The 25451-nt window shown below is 36.5% G+C and overlaps 1 protein-coding gene across 2 annotated transcripts in view; it reads left to right on the top strand.

The window, feature by feature from the left end:
• Trps1 (transcriptional repressor GATA binding 1) overlaps positions 1-25451 on the top strand; it is a 234421-nt gene that overhangs the window by 65499 nt on the left and 143471 nt on the right. For both annotated transcript variants that reach the window (XM_059247548.1, XM_059247547.1), the window contains exon 4: positions 5766-6369. In XM_059247548.1, coding sequence (XP_059103531.1) covers positions 5766-6369 — 604 coding nt within the window. The remainder of the gene's footprint in view (positions 1-5765; positions 6370-25451) is intronic.

Below are 25451 nucleotides of genomic sequence, written 5' to 3' on the forward strand. Positions count from 1 at the left end.
ACAGTGCCTAGTAAAGGAGCGCCTGGAATACTCAAATGTAGACATCACATTTCAACTTGAAAACTGACCCTGAGAAACAGAACAATACTGAGGACATTATAGACAATAGAGAAAATAATGTGCAATATTTTACCTTTATTTGTAATCATTAATTATGCAAATTTCCAGAAAGGTCCTGAAAGTATGCAACATAGTTATCTAGGCCAGGCCCTGTTGCTCAGTGGAAGAGTGCATGCCATGGGATGTCCACATCTCTGGGTTCAATCTCTAGTTCTGCAAAAGAAATAAGCAAAAACCAAAAGGAGAAATTAAATAGCTATCTTATTTTGGAATAAGAGGCGTTTGTGTCTGGATTTTCAGTTTATATTAGGTTTTATGTAGTTTCCTATTCATTGTTTGCTTTCTATTTTATTGAAAGACATATTTCTGTTTTGACTACTTATTAGGATATATCATCATTTTCTTTCTTTCTTTTTTTTTTCTTTTTTTGGTTTTTCGAGACAGGGTTTCTCTATGTAGTTTTGGTGCCTGTTTTGTATCTCTCTCTGTAGACCAGGCTGGCCTTGAACTCACAGCGATCTGCCTGGCTCTGCCTCCTGAGTGCTGGGATTTAAGACATGCACCACCACTACCCGGCCATCTTTTTCAAATTGAATTATAAACTGGAATTTTTTAGGCATGGCATTGTGTTTTCTTCTAATACTAAAAGGCAGGGAAAGTTCAACCTGTTTGAAGATGAAGTGCCCCCTCCACCAAAGATAGTTACTACAAATAAAATATTAATCAGACTATCTAAACTTAAGAAATGGATTAATATTTTGCAGGCTGTTCCTCCCCGGTAAATATGACCAGATACTCCTCACTCTAAAGTATTGTGGCACATGTCTGGAATTCTAAAGCTTGGTAGGTGAAGGCAGCATGATTAGGAGTGTAAAGGCCAGTCTCAGCTCATCTTACATAATCAATTTGTGGTCAACTTGAGCTCCATGAGACCCTATCTCATAGAGACTACAACCAAATCATATTGAGTTGCTTATCCATCTGTCTTCTGCTTTTGTCTCTGGCTTTCAGGAACTCACACATCTTGTCTTTCACCCCATCATTCAAAGGTGTCAGTATCATCACTTACTACACATTATAGATTTTGATATCAGCCAAGTAGATACTGAAAAATGGCCAACGCTGTTAGACATCAGTGCTACTGAGCTGTTTTAAATCAATAGTAAATGAAGTCTCTTTATTTGCCTTCATTTACCCTATCTATGTCATAAATTATCTGTAATCATTTGATTCTGTAAAGTTTTATTGATTAGCATTTATGACTTTTTTTCTTTTCCTTTGATTCACCAAAGAAGAAAAACCATGGTTCAAATTCCTCAGAATGAATATTATTATTCAGTGAAGAAGAGCGTTTCAGGGGATGTTTAGCATCAGTCACTAGAAAGTTAATGTAAGGGAGAAAAGCAAAACATGATTGTCACTGTTTTTAGCATATACCAAGACTGACTTACCACCCATATGCAAATACCATCTGTCTTACTTACTTTATTATTGTTGTGTTAAGACATGACAACTAAAGCAACTTATGGAAGAAAATGTTTATTGGGGGCATACAGTTTCAGAAGTTTAGAATCCAAGACCATCATGTCAGGGAACATGTTGGCAGGCAGGAAGGCTTGATGCTAATACAGTATCTGTGAGCTTAATTGTGATCCAGATGCATGAGACCGAGAGAGTGAGAATCTGAGGATGTCTTTTGAAACCTCAAAGTCTACCACCAATGACACATTTTCTTTAATAAGGCCACACCTCCTAATCCTTCCCAAACAGCTCCACCAGCCAGGGACTAAAGATTCATTGAGGCCATTTTCAGTATCACTACACCATCAGAGTTTTATCAAACAAATAGCATCTTTTAGCTGATTTTTTTTTCTGGAAACATTCCTGATCCTCTTATGAATTATGAAAATCATAAAAATCTCTAGAAATCAATGAATGAATGCTACTTTTAGGATGAAAGCTAACTACAACTTGCAATCTCAGAAGGATCCAATATAAATATTTTTTACAGCATGTGAAAATTCTATGAAATAGGAAAAGCTATTAAACCTTTCCTTCAAGCCAAGTGAGGGTGGTGCAGGCCTTTAATCTCAGCACTTAGGAGACAGAGGCAGGTGGATCTCTGTGAGCTTGAGGCCAGCCTTGTCTATGAAGTGAGTTCCAGTACATCCAGGGCTGTTACACAGAGAAACCCTGTCATGAAAAAACAAACAAACAAACAAACAAACAAACAAACAAACAATCCCAAAACAAAAAACAAAAAAAATCTTTTCTTCTCACAGAAATTCTAAGTCACTGAAATTCAAGTACAAGTTGCTCTTCTATAGACTGATTTTTCTTCTTTTCCTGGATAGAAATCATGAGTTAGATGCACATTAAAATTCTGTCTTTATTCATTGCTAGGTTGTTAGTGCAAAGTCATATTGAGTCTTCACATTAGGAGGTTCCAAATGTTGCATAAGAGATACACTAAATTTTCCTATCTGACAGTATTCTGGAAGGAGACCTGTGGAAATATAATCCTGTTTCCTTTGGTAGTGTGAGCAGAATGTTTGCTCTTCAGTTGATTGAAATATGTAGAATTTAAATAAATACAAAATATGTACTGGACTTATAGTGTCTTTTAAATTAGATTGGCTCAATATAAGATTGAATTAAACAATGAAGCTTTTATTCAGAGCATCTCTCAAACTGTACCATGTATATACTTCTTAATCTCTCTCTGCTGCTTCTTGACTCCCATGTTGCATCAGCATCATGGACATCCCCAGCCATAGCTCTTTCAACATTTCTTGTTTGCGGTTTTAGTATGTGCCACTGTTAAGTTGATTCTCTAAAGGGAATGATGAGAATGTGTGTTGCCCATCATAGGAAGTTCCTGTGAAAATGCTCAGTAAACTGCTGAGTTCCTGGCAAGCTAAGTCAGAGTCTGGGCTTCATCCATGTCTCCAGAAGATGACTATGCATGTTGGAGTTTGAAAGGTACCAACCACTCTGTGTTAAGAATGGGGATGGTGATGTTCACATCACTCCCAACTTTTGAAAGTAGTATCTTTTTAATTAGCCCTCTATTCATTTAGGCTCCATTCAAGGAGGAAACAGGTAGCCAGGTCTCAAGAGAACTTTGAAGCCAAACTTAATGCCTCACTGTGTGTGCATCTTTACCCTCTTGTCATGAATGATAGTGTGCATCTTAAGATTCTGAAGGAGAGTAAGGGCTTTCTCCGTGTTTCACTGAAGTTAAAAGGATAAGGGATACCTTGTGAGTTTGTTAAGTCATTTAGAATCATGATATATCTGGTAACATGGTTTTTAGTTAAATACTGGTCCCTGCATTGGCACTCATCAAACATTTAGGTTCTTAAGTTATGTCTGAACACAGTGTTTCAGGAAGGTGAGGAAGCCTTGGAACTGCCGCGCATGGCCGGTTTTGTAAATGGTTATTGTCCTCATTCTCTTTCCTATGGCAAGACCTTGTGCAGTCTCCCCTCCCTTGTTTCAATTTTTGTTTTGTCAGTAATTTCACTGGTTAAAAAATATTGCGAAACATTTAGGCTTCAGCATATTGAAGAGCGGAGTGTTGATCTGGGAGTTAGAAGTTTTGTGACATCAGTTTTGTGGGTCAGGCATCATTTCTCCACCTTATTGTCCGTAAGTGGATCCTGGACTCGGGAGCCTTGTTGTTTTGGCATTTCATCATCAGACATGCCTCGTAACGAGACACATTTAATTCAGAAACTGTTATAGCCCCTCCCCCATGATTCAACCATATGTTTGTTATCTTCCTCCTTGCCTAAGTCTCCTTAGGCTTGTAAAGTATCCACCCTTCCTAAGACAATCACCCATGCATTAGGTGACCCTTCCAATGGACTGATCATACTGATTCTTCTTTGTTATTCTTCTTTGTCTACAGTGGCCTCTTCCACATCTCAGGTTTGCTAAGATGTGCTCTTTTCCTCTTGTTCTTGTTGGTTTTATGTCAGTTTGACATAAGCTGTAGTCAACTGAGAGGAAGGAAACTTGACTGAGAAAATGCCTCCATAAGGCATAAGGTTAGGCTGAAAAAAAAAAAAAAAAAAACCAACCCTGTAGGGCATTTTCTTATTTACTGACTGATCAGGGAGGGCCCAGCCATTGTGGATGGTGGTACCCCTCAGCTGTGGTCAGGGGTTCTATAAGAAATCAGGCCGAGCAAGCCAGTAAGCACCACTCCTCATGGTCTTTGCATCAGGTCCTGCCTCCAGGTACCTGACCTGTTTGAGATCCTGTCCTGAATTTTTTCGATGATGTTGAAATATAAGTCAAATAAACCTTTCCTCCCTAAGTTGGTTTGGTCATGATGTTTCATCACAACAATAGTAAGCTTAATTAGGACACCTCCTTCTCTCCTCCTAAAAGGATAGCTGTTTCTTGTATTTTGGATTTGTAGATTTCCCTCAGAAAGTTCCTTGACTTTCCTAAGCAACCTTATAAGCCTTACATTCTCTTTCAGGTCATTATTTCCATATACCATTCTCTGTTCCTACATGTTTGTGTATAGTGAAGCTTGTCATCCTGACTAGTCTGTAAGTGCCAAGTAAGCAAGGACTGTGAGTTCCTATTTTACCATTAGCCAGCAGCTGGCAAAATGATATATTGATACTTATCTACAGTTGGAGTAACTTCAAGTGATAGCTCATAGAACTTACTGTGTTACACTTTTGGTAACATGGGGTAAGTAGAAAGTACTTCATATGATATTTAGAGAGTTGTGTAAGGTTCTTTAATCAAAGAAAGAATGCCTTATTGCAAAAATGTGTGCATTTTTCTGGTATGCTTTTTACAACTAAATACATTTGTTCTTTTTATTCAAACTTTTTCCTAATATAGCAGTTATTATTTCTTTAACAATGGAGATGTTATAACATCTGACAATAAAAAAGCTTTGTTTTATGACTTTTAAAAAGAAAGTACACACACGAACACACATACAGACTCCTTTAACACATATGTCTGTGTAGCCACTGCCATGCTGTTTGATGCCTAGCAGACATTTGGTCTGCTCGGTTTCTCTATCTACTTATAGATCATGCAATTCATTTAGAAAATACTTGTTTTAACACATCATATTTTCTAGATTATATAGGTCAGGTAGCCTTATCTCCTTGACTAAAATGATTTAAACACATGCTAGAAAGAAATAGTCATAGCATATTGAAATATGTAAGAAAGTTATAAAAAGGAACTCAACATTAAAATTGTTAATGTATTTATAGTGCAAAAATGCCCTAGTTCAGCACAGATAAACAAAGTAGAAAGGCCATTGGAGAAATCAGTTGTAAAAACATGAATATCTTACTAATTTAGAATTGACAATTATCCATCAAGATAAAACAAACATAACAGGTGATAATGAAGCTAAAACAAACAGTTCTAATGGTAATCAGCTGCACACCACCACCCTCCCCCCCCGTGTGTGTGTGTGTGTGTGTGTGTGTGTGTGTGTGTGTGTGTGTTCTTGTCTGTTAGTGCTAAAGACAACTTCAGATTCTTATACAGAAATAAAAATGCCTGTTAATTAACTTTTGATTTCTGGGTGTTGAAAATATTGTGTTTCTTTCAACCTACTACATTGTATGAGAGAAGTCAGGTGCATAAGGACTATTTTAGCACAGAGCATTCCCTTCAGAATTCTGGCTTCTCACTGACTCTTTTCTTCCTTCCAGGAGAGCACACAGCTGCTACAAATGTCGCCAGTGCAGTTTCACAGCTGCTGACACTCAGTCACTATTGGAGCACTTCAACACGGTTCACTGCCAGGAACAGGAAATCACTACTGCTAATGGCGAAGAGGATGGCCATGCCATACCCACCATCAAAGAAGAGCCCAAAATTGACCTCAAGGTCTACAGTCTGCTAAACCCAGACTCTAAAATGGGAGAGACAGTTCCCGAGAGCATAGTCAAGAGGGAGAAACTTGATGACAAGGAAGGGCTGAAAGATAAAGTCTGGACTGAGAGTTCCACTGATGATCTTCGTGGTGTGACTTGGAGAGGGGCTGACATCCTACGGGGCAGTCCATCCTACACTCAAGCAAGCCTAGGGCTCTTGACGCCTGTGTCCAGCTCCCAAGAGCAGACAAAGACTCTGAGGGACAGCCCCAATGTTGAAGCTGCCCACCTGGCCCGACCTATGTATGGCTTGGCTGTCGATACCAAGGGCTTCCTGCAAGGGGCGTCTGCTGGTGGCGAGAAGTCTGCATCCCTGACCCAGCAGTATCCTGCTTCCGGAGAGAGCAAGACCAAGGATGAATCCCAGTCGCTGTTACGGGTAGGAAGGTTTACTTTTTAAAACAATTTATATCTTTTGAAGGGAACATACATTTTCGATGTTTAGTTTAATGTGTTGTGTAGTGAAATTAAATGATCTGTATTGATATTTTATATGCATGACGGCCAAAGGAGCAGAAAGTAGCTTTACAGGTAGGCAGTTGCTATTTGTCTTTGCTCTCAGCTCCGAATGTTGGTTAATCATTCTTGGTGATTATGCAAAGCAACAAAGCCGCCACCTTCGGAGGAGGGAGCTTTCCAATCCCATAAGGATGCTCAGCTGTATTCAAATAACTGACTGCTAAATTTTAAGGTCCTGTGATACAGTACACAGTTGATAAGGCAGGTTAGCAGAGATGAAAACACTAAGAATGTAAACTCCTGGGCGAGATGTTAATCCAGAAAACAGCATTTCTTAACACACACACACACACACACACACACACACACACACACACACACCCCAAATAAACAAAAAAAGACTAACAACAAAACAATGCTTGTAGTTCAGTTGCCAGGAAGAAGGATGAGCAAAATCTAAACATGAATAGTACAAATCCTGCCCAAAGAAGAGTGAAGAGTGTTTATTTTTTATTTTATTATTATTATTTTTTATTTATTTCATGCTCTAAAAGGGAGGAAAATATGCGGGGAAAAAATGAAAAAGAATCTCCCAGTAAGGAAAATCTTCATTTTTGTGGGTGCATTGTAGACTCGATGTTCTCAAGCAACATTTTAGCTTTTGAAACTTCGTGAGCTCTCAGTATGTTGTATGTATGTTTTGGCTAAAGTAGTAAGTACCCTTTAGCATTTCACCTTGGTAAGGAGGGAATCTGGAGATTTCTGGATGGCTTTGAAACTATGTTCCTACACAGAAGGTATGATCAGAAATTCGGTCCCTTTACAAAAACACCTGGTTAGGAAATGGAGTCCACTCAGCCTAGGGCTTTGACCTGTAGGTCAGAGACCATAGGTCTGCGGTCACAAGCCCCTGGAGAGAAGCGCTTTGCTGTGAGTAGACTTAGCTGCTCCTCCATTGTCACTTCCTTCGGATTCCATGAAGCCTTTCTGTGTGTCTCTGGGGTTATGGAGTGGAGTTAAGGAACATCCCTTGGAGGTGGACAGTTTAAAAAAGCCGTTACTTTTCCTGCCTGCAGTCAAGCCGTAGAATTAAGAGTAGTCTTGGTTATAGAAGAGGAGTTGGTCCCCCTGGTCCCCTGAGAAACAAAGACATTTTCCTGTCTTCTGGCAGGAGCAAATGTTCTCTTAAGTACCTTTGGAAAGAAAACCAACAGTTCTGTACCTTCCAGGAGCAGGCTTATTTCAGGGAGCTTCCTTTGTGTAGCTGTGGATAGATGCACCTGTCTGATTGTAAATAGCCTTTTCTCAGTGCTCCATGCTTTTCTGGTCTTGTGGGCCTTTTACGGCTTTTGGTTGAGAGGGAGAATGGGTATCCGATATGTGTTATTAGTGTCTGGTGACATTGAGAATGGGGTACAATTGGGTGCTTTCCATTAGCTCCCCAAAGCCTTCTGTCTTCCTCTTCCACGTAACTGACATTTCTGTGTGGCTCCAAGTTATTCCAGTGTTTCTTTTTCTTTTTTAATGATTTCCAGTCTGTCAGTTTTTCTGCCTCCCTTGAATACTCTAAAAATTTTGGAATGATAAATAGCTGATTAAGCAGTAGAATGAAAACCCTATCAGTATTGAGATCAGCCTGAGGATGATAAAACTTCTAAAAACAATTCGTTCTTTTCAGTTCCTCTACTTTCTTAGTTCCTTGACTTCAAGTTTCTATTGCACCATTTCAACTGCCCTTTCACTTCCTCTGCATTAGTTGCTGACGTAGGAGATCTCCCGCACAGCTAACTCCTCAGTGAATGGCTCAATCCCTAACCTTGTGATTTATGATCTTTAAAGGCGGCCTTCTACTTCAATTCATAGGACAGGCACACACACACTTTTTCAAAGCCAGGTTCATTGTTCTATGACTTAAATAAAATTTGAAACTTTCAAATTTATGCTTTTTGTGTTTTAGTGATTCTTCTGGAAGCTTTGAGTCTAATGGCAAAGAGTAAATAGTTAATAGTTTGGCAAACCTCTCTCTCCAAAAATATTTACATTACAATTCATAACAGTAGCATAATTACAGTTACAAAGTAGCAACGAAAAAAATTTTGTGGTTAGGGGTCACCACAACGTGAGGAACTGTACTAAAGGGTCGCAGCATTAGGAAGGTTGAGAACCACTGCTACTAGGTATTTAGAGTAGAAAGAGTGCCCAATTTGGTTTATTGTGCAATATTTGGTTTGATTTCTTAACTGAATTTCCAATTTTGATCTGAACACATCTTAATGAGCTTTCAAAGAAACCTAGTCACTTTAACAAGCAGAACAGATTTTAATGAGAAATTGAGGAGATTCCTGCTTTTGGTGGTGGAATATTGGATGCTAAATTATCATAGCAATATACTATCTGTTCACTCTGGAAGAAAGTACCCAGCAGAATATCATCGCCATGTTTACTAAAGGCAAAAATAATGCAGTTCAATTGGTTAGTTGTAAAACTTCAAACTAGTATCATGTTTATTAAATGCACAATAAAAATACAGAGGTGTTTGGAATAAAATATCATGTTCTACCTATGTATAAGATGGAATATTGACATTTGAGTTTCTAAAGTAGAATGGAACATGAAATGAGCTGCCTTCGGGCATGTTTATTTACTTACAGAGACTTACTTATGCCATGGAAGCGAGTTTTTAATTAGCTTATTCAACACAGCATGTAGTACATGTAGTATAGTAAATGCTTTCCTATAGATGGCTGTTGCTGAGAGAAAAAACTGCTAACTATGCTAACATGATGTAAACACTAATAGAAAAAGTCAGGTGTGGAAAAGTTGTTCTAGAATGCGTTAACTTAAAGTAGTTCGAGGCTGTTGCTAAGAAATTTTTAATGACTAGGCCAACTGTATATAGGTTTCTATCATAAAGCGAATGATTATAATGCTGTTTTCAGGATATTCATCTGATACCACGTTTCTCCGCTTTAACTAATTAATGCATTTTTACTGGGTCTAGTGGTAGCAGTTTGCTCCATTCCTTCAAGGGTAGAAGGAAGTTTCTCATGCAGCCCCTATATTTCACAATATTCCTTTCATCCGCTAGTTTTTCTTGTTTCTTTGTTTGCTTGACTTTGTTTTTCTTTTTTTGTTGTGTCTAGGTCGAGAGCAGTAGTTGCCCTTTGTTTGGGGTTTTCAGGTCATTTGTGTATGTTCTCATTTAGTGAATGCCCTTTTATTTTCGCTTTATTATGAATAGGAAGGACGTGTAAAGAACTTTATGTTGTTTATGCAACCTTTGTGGGTGACTCAGCTTAGATGGTAACAGGACAGATTGGCCTAAATTTTCCCTAGTAAATTGCTTTAAAAAAGTTAGACTTTTCCTTGCGTATCAGCCAATCAATATTAGTACAAAACTTTAGAATATTTTGTGAATTTGAATGAATATTAAGACTTATTAAATAAAATTTTGTTATTTTTTTGTTAAAGTACCATTTGTTCCACAGTTACATGCAAACTTTACTTTTTACAAACCTTATTCCTGAAGTGGTCACCAAAGTTTAATAAATACAAACCCACCCAGTATTTTTATTTATATTTTAATTTGGCCTTGAGAAGAACTTAGTATATTCAACATTACCTTTGCCAAAGTGGGATAATCAATTAATTACATGTTTTCCAATAATTTCTTTCCTCCATATTTAAGTGGCAGATTATGATCCTGATTGGCTTATGTACAATTTTGCACTCTTTTCCTGAGTGGTTTCTTTTATAATATATTTCTACAAATGTGTGTATATATGTATTTACTTTTAGGGAAATACATAACAAATATAACTATGTTGCTCTTTTAATAATTCTGGATTTTATTCATGCAGTAAAAATTTTAATATTATTTTATGTCACAGAAACCTTTTATGTGAATAGAGAGAAAAAAATTGGGTCTTAAATATCACAAAGATTTGCCATTATCAAATGGAATTTTTATTTACACAAATGCCCAAGCATAGGTAAGTTGATTGGGTGAATCTATAGGAAGAAATAGGACAATTCACCAGCCAGGCTCCAGGAAGTCTTTTGTTGAGATAGTGCCCTAGTTACATGCACAGACACAAATTCTGTCTTAGAGTTGATCACTGTATTATTAAGAACTTTCTTCAGTACACCCAGGGGAAACTGAGCCACAACTGATTTTGGCTTATTGCTTCAAAGTCCTTAATGAAATTTGTTGGTTTTAAGATCTACATTCTGCACTGCTTTGGCATTAGTGGAGACTTTCATATGTGGGCCTCTGGGAGTTGTTGAGTTCCGTGGTAGGCCACTGCCTATCAAAGGCCAGCCTGCAGGAAACCCAAACATCTATCTCTGACCCAGGATCTACTTACTGCCTTGCTCACAGCAGTGCTGTGTGGCTTAGTTAATTAAGGTTTGTCAGCCCGTTTGAGATCCTCAGATTCAAGAGTGCCTGATAAGCCAAAGTAGTGTGATTATTTGTTCATCTTGTAAATGTGATACCCAGGCAGTACAAAGCAGACCTTATTTCTTCCTCTCTTTAGCAGTGTTAAATTTATAGTCTAAAGGCTGCTGATACTGGACAGTCCATTCAAATGCAAAAATGTTCTTTTGGGGACAGTCTAATGGCAGCCATGCAAACAAGCCCCCATGATAAATACCTTTACAACAACTGATACAAGACCTCGGGAGCTTTTTTACATTAAAGATGATTTGAAGTGAAAAGAGATATTTATTGTTTGCTTCATATTTAATGAAAACAAAACCAGAATCTAAGTCATCCTACAGAAAATGCTGACTTAATATCTATGTAAATAAGCATTTTCTTGATCATTTTTGAACTTTTCACATGTGTGTAATTCAACACAAACGGAATGAAACCCATCAGAAGCACATTGATATTACTTGCCTAAGGAAAAATAAAACATACTAAATATTATTTATTCTATCCAGATATTATGTAATTCTTGTACAATTCTCTGCCTGTGTCTTCTGTTGATGCATTTTCTGGGTGGCATCTGTTAAGAACGTTTATGATCTAAACTCATACATTTTGTTATTTTCAAATATAAAGCCTATGAATTGAACTCAGTGTAAGTAATAGTGAGCATGGCCATTTTAATTAATTTTACTAAGCAAAATTCAGGTAACCTTTCCCCCTACATACTAGATTTTAATCTTTTACAGTGAATTATAATTTTTAATGGACAGAAAATAATGAAATGACACATACAAGTTTGGTTTTGTTAACTTTACTAATGAGGTTTCTGGTAGCCTAATTTTATTTTGTAATTTAGCTCCATTGGCTCACACAGATCTTTGTAAACGTATTCTCGCACACCTAAAATACACTTTGTTGTAAACTAGACGCTTTGTGAAGTCTGGTGTGGATTCCTAGGCAAGGGAAGCAGATATATCTTAGTGTACTGTGCAGGTTTGCAGTCAGTATGAAACGGTGGTGTCCTTTACTTCAGTATCTGTTTGTTATTTCCTGTAGGAATACCTTTGCTTGGCTCTTTCCCCACCCCAATTGACTGAGGCAGGAGATACTAGAAATCCCAAAGGGAACCATTGTTGAGCTTCTTTCGATGTGGGAGGGGGATAGTATACAGGTGGCCCACATTTTAAGCATACAGAGAGGTGCACAGTGATTCGGAAGTGTGTCAGCCATCAGACATCTTGATATGAACCTAGCATTTTTTCTTTTTTTTTTTTTTTTTTTTTGGCCATGACTAATCTAAATGTAATCTAATATTTTACATTAAAATAACCATACTTTAAATGATATGTGATCATTCTGGATTTTGTTACTGTTTAAATCAAGAAAGTGAACAATATCTTTGTTATTATTTTCTTTTTTATTTTCTGAATCTGTAGACTTCATTTAAGGACCTTTTAAAGGTTGGTAGGCAAGGACGATGGTTATGTGACTAGTCTACCAGTTACTCAGGGGAGCTGGGCAAGCTGGGTTTCCTGCATCTGGATGTGGTATTAGGATGAGGAGTGTTCCAGTGAATTTAAACCACCATCTTCCTTCATTTGGGAGAAGCAATGCCATTTATAGATATTGATTATTAGCATTAATTTCCAAATAGATAAACTTCATTTTGGGAAAAATTCACTTATGGTATACTTTCTCTATGTTGTCAGTACTTAGAAGTGAGGAAAAGGAATATTAATTTTGTTTTTCTAATTACAGGACAATTAAGCTAAATTGAGTATTTGGCTTTCTTGTTCAAGTTAGAATAGTAAATGCCTCTCAAAAATAATTTTACATGTTAGCTTGCCTCTTTAAAACAGCAGTTTCTCAGTTTTGTAAATTTAACTTAGGTATTAATTAGGAAAGGGATAAATATGGAAATGTACTTACTTGTAACATCAAGGTTAACCAGAAAATGCTAAACATACTTTTTGAAATAAAATATACGTAATTCCCCTACATTTAAAAAGTCATGGATACTGATTATTTCTCAAGATTTATTGAGTGTGTATATGCAAATGAATATATGTTTTTACTACAGCTTTTTGGTGAAATCAGTAATTTATATGAAGAAAATCATAAGATCCATGAAAATATGGGGTATTGAATTGCATTCATCAATAATGTTTCATTTCATTTAAGTTTTTATATTCAAGACTTATTCTTGACCATGCTTAAAAAAAGGTCTTGGTAGATAAATGACCCATAAAATAATCTCTTCTCAGAAAATTAACTTTATGAGCTTAGCTTATAATCCAATATATCAGGAGAGCAGCTCTGTAGCTGTCTAATTGGAATTCTCACTGAAGAAGACAAAACCTGTAAAGCTACTTCAGAAAAAAAAAAATCTTACCCAGCAAGGCATTAAAAATGAAGGAACTTTTAAGACATTGATGGCTAGTTATAATTAATTGCTATGCAATCAAAACGTTAACATTTCAATTTATATTGCCTTTCCATTAGTTTATTGGGGCATTAATGCCGTCATATTAATCCATAATCTTTGAAGTTCAACTATTACTATTCCTTTTATTTAGATGAGGAAACAGAGGCAGTGAGATTAAATAGTTTGCCAGAATCCATACCACATGCCGAGCCAAAGATGACACGCTAGCCCTGGCTGTCGAATTAGAGTCCCCGCCTAGCCTCCCTGGCTTTGCCGTGATTGTTAGTAAGTGATTGCTTGAGGGACTACCTATCCTTTCAGAATGAGTTTGCTTCTTCTGCACTTCCACTGTCTCATGTGTGCATGAATAATATTGAAAATCAGCATTCTAAAGTTGCACAAGTAACACTTGCCTATTACAGAGAAGAAAACACTACAGAAAATGAAAAACGTTGGTATATTCCAAAGCATAGGTTATTTCTGTTAATATTTTGGCATCAGATACATCTTTTAGATATACTCACATATGTATTTTGTTGAAGCATAGGACTATCTACTTTATCATTTCGTAACTTGCTTTTAAAATTTAACAATATGATGTGGATATTTTCCTTGCTCATAATGGTATATCACAATATTTGTTTTAATGCCTCATTATTATGCTTACCCACATTATATGCTTAATGTATTTACTGATGAACATGCAGACTATTTCCAATTTTACTTATAAAGAACACTTTAAAGCCAGACTTGGAAGTTCAAACCAGTAACCCCGGCACTCAAAATGTTGAGGCAGATAAATTACTGCCAGTCCAAGGACAGTTTGATTGACACAGTAAGTTTCAGGCTAGCCTGGGCTAAAAGTTGGTGAGATTCTGTATCAATAACTAACCAACCAACTAACCAACCAAACAAAAAAGAATGATAGAAATAATTCATAGAATAACCAATAATCTCAGATATCTGCTTTTTTAATCATATACATGGATTTACACATATCTAACATCTAGGTGTATGTTTTGATATACTTACCTTGTATTGTATCCATAGTATAGTTTATAGTTCAGTTATTAGCCATGTTTAATTTCAAGCAGGATCTTTTTTTTGCTAATCAACATTTACACAAATGATTCAGATAAAAACACTCTCCAGGGGAGACTGGACTAGGCCCTCTGAATATGGAAGACGGTTGTTTGGCTCGAACTGTTTGGGGGGCACCCAGGCAGGGAGATTGGAATCTGTCCCTGGTCTATGGGCAGGCTTCTGGAACCCAGTGGCTGTGGTGTGACACCTTGCACAGCCTTAGTGCAGTGAGAAGGGGCTTGGACCTGCCTAGGCTCAGTGTGCTGGGCTTTGCTGACTCCCCATGGGAGACCTCAGTTTGGGGGATGTGGGAAAGAGGGCTGGGGAAAGAGGGCTTGGGGCTGGGAGTGGGGAGGAGCAGGATCTGTGGATAGTATGTGGAGTGAGTAGAAAATTTCTTAATAAAGAAAAATGAAAGAAAACAAAAACAAAAACAAAAACACAAAACACTCTCCATATACCAGCTTACCCTTTTTTGAGAGAGCAATTTCTCTCTTTTGTTTCTATGTAGTTTTCTAGGGTCATATTCTGGCTACCTTTCCGAATCTCTAGCTTTGGTCTAAACCTCATTTTTCTTAGATTCAGGTTGGATATCCGTACAGACAGCTGTGTGTGTTTTTGAGGCATAAGAGAGCAGAACTCAAGTTTCTGTTCTTTGAAAAATGTCTGTCTTTATCCTCATATATTGCCCATACACTCATACTCCATTATAGAACACATCTTTCATGAGATTATCAGAATCTCAAATTCGATGGCTGCCGTGTTTCAATGAAGTAGGGAGGAGAAAAAAAGAGAACATTTCTTTTTTTATATAGTATTTTTATTTTATAATTTCTAAATTGACTAAAGTGCATTCACACTTATTACTTGTCTTAAGATACAGAGGTTCAGACTGTTCTTAATTATATGTTCGCAAAGATAGGCTTCATATCAATTGCATATGCTTGATTAAGGCACTTCAAAATAGTCTTCTCTTTTGGAATGTAAGAAGTTAAAGGTGCTCAGTTTCCTGAGAGTTGTCATTTGCTTTTCACAGGAAGAAGTCCTTCATACTGCAAAAATACCCTTATAATTCACTTGCAAACTTATACACATCGGTCAGTCTTGCAACCCACAGTACAACGAAAAGGCAGCGTTGACCATATTTTAGAACATCCACAAGTTATTCTTGCCCAGTTCTTGCTATTTTCAAATTCACCACAGCACATTTTCTTAATAACAAAAGAAATTCCATATATTTTGTTTTAATCATGTTTCTAGAATGAAGAAAACTTGAGGTTTCCAAAATGTGGATTGTATAAATGATTCCAATGATATGTCCATGCAGGTCCTTTTAGATCTGTGTTCCTAAATCCTTTGCACTGTGTGATGTAATTCCCGTTGGTTTATGTAAGAGTATGCCTCAAAGTCATGTGGAAGTTGAATATTTCTGAAAAATTTCAAGATATCTTGCCACTTCATTAAATAGTACTCAGAACTCCTGCATTTGGACTTTGGAAGTGTGTATTTCACTTGATTGGGTTTTTATCTCTAGGTGAATACTAATTCATGAATCTACTTCTCATTTCCTGCTTTCTTTTTGTTCTCCCTGGTTTTATAGTGGGAAATACAACAGACTGAAGGAAAGTAGGTTTTGTGTTATAAACTAAATTTGTGACTAAGTAGTTATGTGACCCTGGGTGAGTCATTAAACCCAGAACACTCCCCTTGTTCTGCTTTGGAAAATTCTCGATATTTTCAATATTGAGTACAACACACAGTTGGTCAAATTTCCTTTAAATAGTAAATATATGAGCCAACTCAATTTCCTGTTGAACCTTAAACATTCTTGTGTATGCATCAATGGATGGATTGGCTATAAGACACAAACCTTATGTTTTAAACTTTATAAAGCTAATCTGAAGAGAGAAAATCCATCTGAACTACAAATTTAAGTATGTCTTTCATCTACTAGCTAGAAACTAGTTAGGTATAAATAACTGTCACACACAATCTGAAACATTAAAATGTCACATTGTTTAAGCTTAACTTACAAGATAATGCTCATCCTTTATAAATAACTATGTTACAAAAAAAATTGAGGTAATTAGAGGTCTTATTATGAATGGGAGAAAAGAGAAGTATATATAGTGAGAAGTAAGGTGACCCTGGAGGCAGAGTGACAAAAAGAAAGTCTGGGTCTTTAGTTTGCTGGCATTGAGCAGCAATGCCTGTTTTGTTCTCCGTCAGATGTGCAGATCAGAATTTGGGATGAGGAAACTAATTTTAGTAGGTGGGGTGCAAATTTCTTAGGAGTCCATGAATAGACTCTAATCCCAGCTGTTTCATTACAATTATAAAAATAAAATTGGCTGTGAATCATTCAAACTCTGTTTAATGGGTGTGAATAATTCAGTTTCATCCCACTGAAATCTTCAAACTATAAACCTATCTTAGTTCTTTATGGTCTTTCAGAGTTAATATCTCATTATTCAGAGATGTACCATTTGAAGTACGGGTGGTCGTAATGAAAGGGGCCATATTTCTAATTAGCCTCTGTGGTTTTCAGCATTGGCAGTAGCCTCTAGGTTGAGTGTAGGGGTAGAGTTGAAAAAGAGATTAGGAAGAGTCGAGGAAAAGAAAACAAAATACTAAATTAGGATTTCCTAGCATTTTTCTTTCCAATAAAATATATGTTCTTTATAAACATCATGTAGCATAGATGTAGATGAAAGAAAGAATAAAAATATTCAACATGTTTAATATATCCTTTTGTGGATACGCACATGTGTGTGAATACTCACAAAGACATATGAATAACAAATGTGGATTTTTATGTTTATTATTGAAATACCATCTGATTTAACTTCAGAATAAAATATAATACTTTTGAAATGTCAGCATATATTCTTCTACAACATATTTATAGTCTTTATAGTAATTTTCTGTATTTTCTTCTAGATAAAATGTTGATCTATTCCTTGTAGTTGGACATTTACTTCTGGCTTTTACTACTGTAAGTAGTGCAGCGTCAGATATCTTTGTAGTTAAATAATTGCATCTTGCTTTCGATTTCAAATGGTTTGATTTAGTGTTCCTATAATTAGGCTTACTTGTGGGATGACATAGGAAAGGCATCTATTGGCAAGTACAGGTCACTTTACCAGGCTGTGCACATATACTCCTGGGAAATAGGAAAACTGTATAATTTCTGGATTTTCATTAGTTAGAACTGCCCCACAGTGGTAGTTAAGAAATAGAAACCCTAACATTTTCTTTATATATTATTATAGGAGGAAAGTTAATAACTGTGAAAATTTGAAAAGAATGAATTTGTGTAGTACTTGCAGAGAATCTCTTGGATATCTATCTCACTTTTATAGTTGAAAGGTAGATTTCTTACTTACCTTGATATTTACTTTAATAGTGAACTATACTAAAAGGAGACAATGTTATAAACATTGTGAGTAAAAGAGTAAATATAAGCCAGGCAGTGGTGGCACAGGCCTTTAATCCCAGTACTTGGGAGGCAGAGGCAGGCGAATCTTTGTGAGTTCGAGGCCAGCTTGGTCTCCAAAGCAGATTCCAGGAAAGGCGCAAAGCTACACAGAGAAACCCTGTCTTGAAAAACTCCAAAAAAAGAGTAAATATGAAATGTAGCTGGAGTTTTCTCCAGTCCACCTGGCTCCTGCAGCCACTCAGATCTAAGTAAACACACAGAGACTTTTATTACTTATAAACTGTATGGCCATGGCAGGCTTTTTGCTATCTAGTTCTTTTATCTTAAATTAACCCATTTCTATTAATCTATAAGTTGCCACATGGCTTGTGGCTTACCAGTACTTTACATCTTGCTTCTCATGGCGGCGGCACTGGCAGCATCTCCTGACTCAGCCTTCCACTTCCTAGAATTCTCCTGTCTGCTTATCCTGCCTTTACTATACTTCCTGCCTGGCTACTGGCCAATTAGCATTTTATTTATCAATCAATCAGAGCAACACATTCACAGCATACAGAAAGACATCCCCAGCAATGAAAACCTCCCATTTAATTCTACACAGCAGAATAACCATAATAAAATGTTTTGAGTACTTAAAAAAAGACAAGAAAAAATATTAAAGGGATAATTGAGAGTACCATCCTTTTCAGGGAACAGAAGGGTTGAAGGGAGTTCAAGTGCATTGACTTTCTCTTAATCATTGAGTATTTGAAATCCTAGTTTGTACAAAACATCCTAGAAACACTATCAACACAAACTATAGCTACCAGGGCTTTGTCTCCTTTGCAGACAAGGAACAGAGATAATGTTCAGTAGATTGATTACAGCACAAAACAGATGTCAGGTCTCCCGGAGTAAAACATCTGTGGATTAAAACAAAGTGTGGTTTAGACAACCTTTTTAATTTATTTTAAATTAAAATACAATTATACAATTTCTCCTTTTTCCCTTTTTCTCCCTGAGGTCTTTCCTACGTACCCTACTCCTTTCTACTTCATGAAATCATGGCCTCTTTCTTTATTTGTTAATGTTACTCATGGTTGTGTGTATGTGTGTGTGTGTGTGTGTGTGTGTGTGTGTGTGTGTGTGCTGAAATACATAAATACAATTTTCTCAATTTAGGGTTACTTGTATGTATATGACTATATCATTTCAAGGCTATTTTTATTTTTATTTTTTTTTTTTTTTATTTTTTTATTTTTTTTTTTTTTTTGGTTTTTCGAGACAAGGTTTCTCTGTGTAGCTTTGCGCCTTTCCTGGGACTCACTTGGTAGCCCAGGCTGGCCTCGAACTCACAGAGATCCGCCTGTCTCTGCCTCCCGAGTGCTGGGATTAAAGGCGTGCGCCACCACCGCCCGGCTAAGGCTATTTTTAATGATCTCTTCTTACTACACTCATTAAATGATGAGTCCATGGAATTGGCTAATTATCCATCGGGACTTGAAATGTAGTCTTTGGGAAATGTGAAGAACAATCAAAGAAAACATCTAAACACAACCTGAGTTTTGTGACTCCAGCTAAAACTAATGTGCAAGCCCCAGCTGCAGTGAAGGAGACTGTTTTGACATTTCTGAGTTCTCATTGCAAGCTCCTCTGTGTATGCCCAAGCTTCTTCCTAACTGCTATTATTCAGAAATACCACAAGAACACATATGTTTCACATATCTTATTACATGTCTAACCCAAAAGAAAAGAGTTAAGAAGAGTCTTTAGAGAGGAAGGGGGAATAATAAAAATAAATAAGCAAAAAATAACATTTAAATCTGTGAATAAATGTGAAAGAAAAATACTCACCATTATTTCGCCTATAGTCATTTAAAACGTCTGCCATATGTACTTTGCCTATTGAATTGATGCATTGTATACAAGTACTGTAAATTATTATTTTCCTAGATTATTATTCTTATTTACTGATGATTTCTTTTAGCTTTGACCTGGTGGCTGATTGTATGTCTTATTTGATGTATTGTCATTGAGAAGAAAGACAAATGCTTGGCTATGACACGTCACCTGTTGTTTAATGGCTAAAACTGTTACATATCTTAATACTGAATTACATTAAGTCATTTTAAAAGCACTCCACTTCCCCCTTTGTTTAAATTCCTGCAATCCCTAGGATGTTCACAGGGTGGTTAATGGAAGTCTTGATTAAAATCTTCCAAGCTTTAAGGCTTTCAGTTCTTGTAAACAATGGGGATCTGAGGCACTGGCCTCATTATGTCTTTTTATTAGTCTATTTACCCATTTAATGTTAACAAAAAATTTCAAGTTTTTTTTCTTTAGTTGTGTTGTAATAAATACGAATTAAATGTCTTTAAAAAAATCAACCACACCCTGTTGTGTGATGATCACAGAATTTATGGTATGTCTTTAAAAAAATTCTCTGAAGACATATTATAATTATTTTAAAACAAAATAAGCTGCCTTGGGTGTACCAATTTTCCAGGATTTAAAATAGGTCTTTTAAGTTTTATATATGGACTGCTTTTAAGTGGTTCTTTCAAAATATGCAAGACTACAAACCCAAAACACTGATGTATTCAATCTATATTTGCTTCATAATAGCTACCCACACTATAGGTAGATTAAAGTCTTTTTATATATGTAATGCTGACATGGACTCAAAGGCTTACATTTCAACTCAGCATCTTAGATCCCATGACAAATTCAAACATATCCTACATTTCTATGGCTAGATATTGCCACATGACATATTGAGATGCTCTTAATATTTCTGGTTTTTGTGGCTTTAATGAACAAACATGGAGTTTTTAATTATGCAGTGAAGTAAAAAGAGCTCACTGTAGTTTCTAGTCCTTACCAATTTTGTGTGTAAATTTCATTTTAATGTGGGGTTTGTATGATATTTTTTGTACTTGAAATGAAAGCCTACTTATGTAAGTATGAATGTATATATATATGTATATATGTATATATGTATTTGTATGTATGTGGTATGTGTATATATGTGTGTATATGCATATATATGTGTGTACGATTGTGTGTGTGTGTTTGAGGGTTTCCTTCTGAAAGCAAGGTACTTTTTTATTTTGACAAATTTGAGACACAGTGGAGCAAGGTTATGAAAAGAGCAAATACGAGGTCTTGCAAAACAGATACTTTTGAATTTTTCTCCTTTCACAGATTGTGAGTACTTGAGCATTCAAGGGCAGTACCATGTTCATATTCATGTTTCATGCTAGCTCTGCCATGCTAGCTCTTCTCCCTTGAGAAGTCTAGAATTGATAAATTATTAATTTAGTAAAATTGATAATTCCATATGTACATTTAAAAACTTGGAAAACCAGTTTTAACATTTATTCATTTACGTGTGTGTGTGTGTGTGTGTGTGTGTGTGTGTGTGTGTGTAAAAGAGTGTCCATGATACATGTATGGAGGTTAGAAGGTGTAGGTTCTCCTTCCACTATTTAGGTCCAGGGATCAAACTCAGGTGGACAGGGTTGAAAGCAAGTTCCCATGTCCACTGAGCCATCACACTGCACCACATTTTACTTCTGACCATACTGCCTGTGTACTTTCTCTACTACTTGTTTACAATTGTTAATTGATTTATATTTCAATTTTCTATAACACTGAATGGTTAACAGATTCCTTATGTGCATTCTTTTTAATAATTTTGACATATAATATGTTAATAGGTTATTATGAAATAAAAATTCTTGTAGCAATTCCAAGATCACACCAAAGCAAAAATTATTTAGGTTTTACCAGAACACTTTTAGGTTTTTTCTTCCTTATCTGGTGAAGCAGAACTCTCAGTTCTTAGAGAATTTTGATATAGGAATGGAGAGAAGAAATCTGCTGATGCATCTTTAGAATTTAAGAAGTTCCAATGAATCCTAAAAGATTTGTCCATTTGAAAAATAATGAATCAAAATTCATTTTTTTTTTATACTGTGTAACTTCTATTTTATAAAGTAAGTCTAGGGGGTAGGGGGATGACTTTCTTGATAGAAAGCATGCAGTACAAGTGTGAGGACCTGAGTTTGAGTCTCTACCACACATGTGAAAAGCTAATGTAATGTTTGGACTTCCATGGAAGTAGAGATAAGGGAATCCTTTGGGACTCACTGTTCAACCAGTGTTACTAAACTGAACATTCTGTTACAGTGAGAGTCTATCGCAAGAAACATTGTGGAGAGTGATTGAGGAGGATAGTAGATGTCAACTCTGGTCTCTTCATATACCCATACATATGCATGTACACACACACACACACACACACACACACACACACACACACACACACTTCTTTTGAAATTTCACTTTTGTTGAATTTAATCCACCCATCACTTAGCTATATTATTAGTTTATCGAACATATGTCCATGTCTTTGAATTTGAAATGTGCAGGGAGAATCCTCATTCTTCTGTTCTTTCGCTTCTAAGGAAGGAAAGCCATTTACAATGCTAGTCTCTAGGTAAGTAGAGATCTTCTTGATCATTCAGAGATAATCAGAATCAAAGGCATAGTAAAGAAAGAAAGATATGAAATGACATTGGTAAAATATTGTTGAGCATGAAGCTCATGTTGCACCCACCTTGCTTGAGAAAAACCTGGGAAGAATTTGAAAGGCTTCATGAACTCTGGAATGCATCTGTACTGAAAAGCAAATCCTAATGTCCTCGCCTAGATAAGATGAATAAAGGTATAGGTTGCATCTGCAGAGCTGGGAGCTAAAGATGACATCTTTCCAGTGATGTTCTTATTGGTTTGCCAGACCAAATTCTGACAACAGTGGCGGAAAGAAATTCGATACATGAAACGAATTAGTCTGATTTTTTACCTCTCATATTGAACTGCGGATGTATTTTTAGGCTTTCTCGGGTGTTATGTTCATTTCCTTTTATTACTGGAATCTGTGTAGAGGCTCTAGATTTATGAAATCTAGGAGTTCAGGAAAGTGTTTTTTTTTTTTTTTCTGAAGTTTATCTTATACAGTTATTTTCATCTGGGTGGTTTACAGGGATAGTAATTCTTTTAATCATTTAAACATGATGTAGTAAAAGTCATTTACAGGAAATGAAACTCCACTTTGTTACTTCACTTAAGGGCTAATCTGATTAGCTTTCAAACATTTGCTCACCTTTTTATTCTGCACTTGAACTATGCCTATGGAAGGCATATGGATTTAAATAGTGCTCGGTTTACCATCTGCTGATAAGGGAGAGTGAGATGCTAAATCAGAGTGGCAGGAAAGTCTATTTCAGGAGATGCTATTTCAAAGTGGAATACTGTAGGCAGTCTTTTGGAGTATTTTAATTAGGATTTTATTGATGTGTGTTAGTACAACAAGGATAGTTTCTGATGTAGTTGAAGTTGTATGGTCATTAGGTTCTTATATCTGTGTAGAGCTGTGTAGCTACATGCAATTTTAATTCCATTAACCTTAGTGCTTTTTAAAATTTTTTCTGCAGTATTTTTTTAAAGCAATGACACATTGTCTTTTTCCAGAATGTAAAACGTGAAAGATTGACTTTTCAGATCAATGAATTATAACAAAAACAAACAAACAAAAACAAAACAGAACAACAACAACAAAAAAACCCAAACCAAAACAACAACAAAAAAACCTTGTTCTTTTCTCAGGGTGCTTACTCATTGAATATTTTCATGACCACTGTATTTTGAAAATACACCAACCAGCTTTGTGGAGTTTATAAAAGAGTAGAGACTGTGCGAGGTGTCCCACAATAGGTAGTGGGCTCCAAAAATCCTGCTCATACACCAGGGATGGATTCTGATCATACTGCCAGGGGGATCCCTTAAGTAGATCATGCTACACAACTGTTTCACTATGCAGAGGGCCTAGTCCAGTCCCGTGGAGGCTCCACAGGTGTTGATCTAAATTTCATGAGTTCCCACTACTTTGGTTTGGTTGTCTCTGTAGGTTTTCTCATCATGATCTTGATGCCTTTTGCTCATAGAATCCCTCTTCTCTCTCTTCCACTGGACTCCTGGAGGTTGGCCTGAGTCAGGGGAAGGGGCTTGGACCTGCCTATACTGAGTGTACCAGGCTCTGCTGACTCCCCATTGGAGGAGGCCTTACCTTCTTGTAGGAGGGAATGGGGGAGGTGTGTTGGCGGGGGAGGCTAGAGGGTTGGGAGGAGGGAAGAGGGGAAATCTATGATTGGTATGTAAAATGAATAAAAAAAATTTCATAATGGAAAAAAGAGTAAATAAATTCAACATTTATTATTATTATTACAACATATTATGGTTACTAAATGCTGATATGAAATGACGAGAAGGAAGGCAAGCAGCTTCCTGAGCATCATTACAGTTTACCCATTGAACAACATCATGAAGCTAAGTACTTGCAATTAATTATAATACGGGACTAGGTTTAAGTTCTCTGAAGGGAATATGGCTGGTTGGAAAGTCTCCTTGCAAAAACTCAAAACATCTCCCACTTTGAACTAGTTATAGAATCCACTCGGAGTACTTGCTGCAACATGAAGGCTGATAGAGGATTGTGGGACTCCATAGCCTTTCCAAGGGAGCAACAGGAAGTACAGGGACTCACAGCAGCTTTGTAGATTGGTGGCATAACTGTTGCTCTTCCACCTGGCTCAGCAAGTGTGACCTTGTGGGTGGGTGGTACATTACTTCATGCTGCTGCTTGCTTCAGGTCTTGGGAGGTTTTATATTAGCAAGTCATTTATGTTAGAAGTCATAAGTCACTTTTCCATGTTCATTCCACATTTTGAGTTCTTACATTTGCTTTCAATATGATTTAGATGCATAGGAAGTTAAAATTGCAACTGAGCAACCTTTTATTATGAATTGTGTTGTCAAAAATGTCTTATTCCTAGACCCTTCTTGGCCTAGTTCCTAGAAGGGGAATTTCTGTGGTAAAATGATGTACCGGAACACATAAGCAGGTAATGCCAGCTTGCTTTCCCATGTCAGCAAATGATCAGAAAAGCCAAGGTTTCCATTCAGAATTTTGTTACGTAGCAATGGCTGAGCAAGGAAGGTAGAGACCGAGAATCAACATGTGGAAAAAATATGTCTGTAACTAGAAATTGCTATGCTGCATATCACTGTCCAATTGATGTATTATTCCCTTGATAGCAGTTATTAGAACCACTTACTTTCAACATGTGGTGAATCTTTTTGTCCATTTATCTCTTTGTTTGGAGCAAGTACATCTTGGCTGTCACTGATACACACAACTTGGTAGTGACAGCCAGCCTTTTCTTTCAGTGGAGTTAAATGCCACAGCCATTAAAATATATTTAAAAAAAAAAATTTTCTCAGATGAGTAAGAAATCCTGGGTAGTGTAGGATGAACCTGGCACACAAATGTGCCACACATACCTGTGGTGGAGGAGTGATTCACCCAGAGTTGAAGCAGGATGATTTGGCATCTTGAATCAGTTTTTCTGTTTTCATCTCCTCATTCACAGAAAGATTTCATGAAGCTATAGGCACTGATTCAATTTTGATTGCTTAAATTTTGGAAAAAAATATTTATAAGAAAAGATTTGAGAAAAGTAGAACTACACAGTGATCCCAGATTTATCTACCCTTTTATAGTTGTCATGCAGCTTTACA

The sequence above is a fragment of the Peromyscus eremicus genome, chromosome 20, assembly GCF_949786415.1.
Source record: "Peromyscus eremicus chromosome 20, PerEre_H2_v1, whole genome shotgun sequence".
In the NCBI taxonomy this organism is placed as follows: domain Eukaryota; kingdom Metazoa; phylum Chordata; class Mammalia; order Rodentia; family Cricetidae; genus Peromyscus; species Peromyscus eremicus.